General features: G+C 36.9%; 1 protein-coding gene across 1 annotated transcript in view; it reads left to right on the top strand.

Moving 5' to 3' along the window:
* The first annotated feature begins 720 nt into the window (after positions 1 to 720).
* The window catches only part of LOC107677890 (serine/threonine-protein phosphatase PP1-beta catalytic subunit), a 12,595-nt gene continuing 11,465 nt past the window's right edge, over positions 721 to 1,850 (top strand). The window contains exon 1 of the mRNA XM_016472957.1: positions 721 to 820. Coding sequence (XP_016328443.1) covers positions 769 to 820 — 52 coding nt within the window. The 5' untranslated portion in view covers positions 721 to 768. The remainder of the gene's footprint in view (positions 821 to 1,850) is intronic.

Genomic DNA, 1,850 nt, shown 5'->3' with positions numbered 1-1,850 from the left:
TAAGGAACTTTGCTACAGTGTAATGTTTTTGTAAAATACTAATAAATAACTGTGATAGTTTAATGGTGTTTTTTAACACTTCTGCCCCTTGAAGGACTGATAGGCAGCTCACTGGTGACAGCACTCTCCTGACAACAACAACAAGAATAGAGTAAATTGACCATTAAAAACAATGTTGCATAGATTATGAAGGGCCATGTCCATTATGATTGATTTGTCTTTTTTTTTCCTGCGAGATCTAATCATATTGGCATGTAATATATTATGAATATAGCAAGATATGAACAGATAACGTAACAATATTAGACTGTGATACATTTACAGTCTACTGCTGTGTGTATTTCACAATAGTACTGTTGTTGTTGTTTTCTGTATTTTGTATCAAATAAATACAGCCTTGGTGAGCAGACGAGACATAAAAGCACACAAAACATTCATAACAATGTCCTGAATTTACAGAATCATTATAAAACTGGTTGGCAACTGAAAAAAATGGACTGTTTAGTTATTATTATTCAAATAAATAAGTGGTGTGGCACGGAAACCGGCACTTATTTAGTTTTAATCTGATGTTATTCGAATAAAGTGTATGGCTCTGATGTGGAAAATGTCTCTATATGTTATAATAGGTTATAATGAAAATGCATGTTTTAACAGAATAATTTTACACTGAATTCATGAAGAAATAAAACGCGCGCGCGTGTGTGTGTCGTGCTCGCGCGTGTGTGTGTCGTGCTCGCGCTGCGCGTGCGTCGGGGCTCAGGCAACATGGCGGAGGGGGAGCTGGACGTGGATTCTCTGATCTCCAGACTGCTGGAGGGTGAGTGAGTGGCCTTCATCCTCATCCTCATCCTCATCTCCGCTCGGTTTGCGCTGACTCTGAGCGGCGAGTTTGGCGGGCTTTTACGCGATCGTTCGCGCGGTTTCTGACCGAGAGGCCTGTGTGCGCGCGGCCTGCGACAACAACAAACTCGAGCGACGTTTCTGAGAAAAACGCGATTAATAAGCTTTCCATTGATGTATGGTTTGTTAGGATAGGACAATATTTGGCTGAGATACAACTATTTGAAAATCTGGAATCTGAGGGTGCAAAAAAATCTAAATATTGAGAAAATCATCTTTAAAGTTGTTCAAATGAAGTTCTTAGCAATGCATATTACTAATCAAAAATTAAGTTTTGATATATTTACGGTCGGAAATTTACACAATATCTTCATGAAACATGATCTTTACTTAATATCCTAATGATTTTTGGCATAAAAGAGAAATGTATAATTTTGACCCATACAATGTATTGTTGGCTATTGCTACAAATATACCCCAGCGACTTAAGACTGCTTTTGTGCTCCAGAGTCACATATAAACAGTGTTGCTAGATTTATCAACTTTGTTTTTTTTTTTTCAAAAAGCACCTAGCAACACATTTAGCTATTTTTAAACAGTTTTTGGCAGCTTTTAGCAACTTTTGTAAAGTGACTCAAATTGATAAAAAAAGGCACATTTTTTCATCTAAATTACAGAAAAGAGGAACCCACTGAACAAGCAGCGCATCAACCTGCAGAAACATGCCTAACCGTACAAACATCAAATGTGCATTAGGTTGCTAGTTGCAATTAATCAATAATAAATACACATGTATGATGCAGCATGTTATTAGCTTGTGTATATTACTGTTGTTCAATTCGCTACACTGTAAGAAAACATGTGGACAAGGTACATTCTATTTGTACAGACTTCTGTGTAGCACACTAACTAGCTACCAGTGCACTGCTTCAACTGTAATTGCTCAGAATGCGCAGTTTACTAGTTAATAAGAAAACACATCAAATGTTTAACTGTTCAATAATTCA

This window comes from Sinocyclocheilus anshuiensis, unplaced genomic scaffold (genome assembly GCF_001515605.1).
Source record: "Sinocyclocheilus anshuiensis isolate Anshui unplaced genomic scaffold, SAMN03320099.WGS_v1.1 scaffold1362, whole genome shotgun sequence".
Taxonomy (NCBI): Eukaryota; Metazoa; Chordata; class Actinopteri; order Cypriniformes; family Cyprinidae; genus Sinocyclocheilus; species Sinocyclocheilus anshuiensis.
The sequence above is the reverse complement of the archived record's forward strand: the minus strand, read 5'-3'. Positions and strand labels throughout refer to the sequence as shown.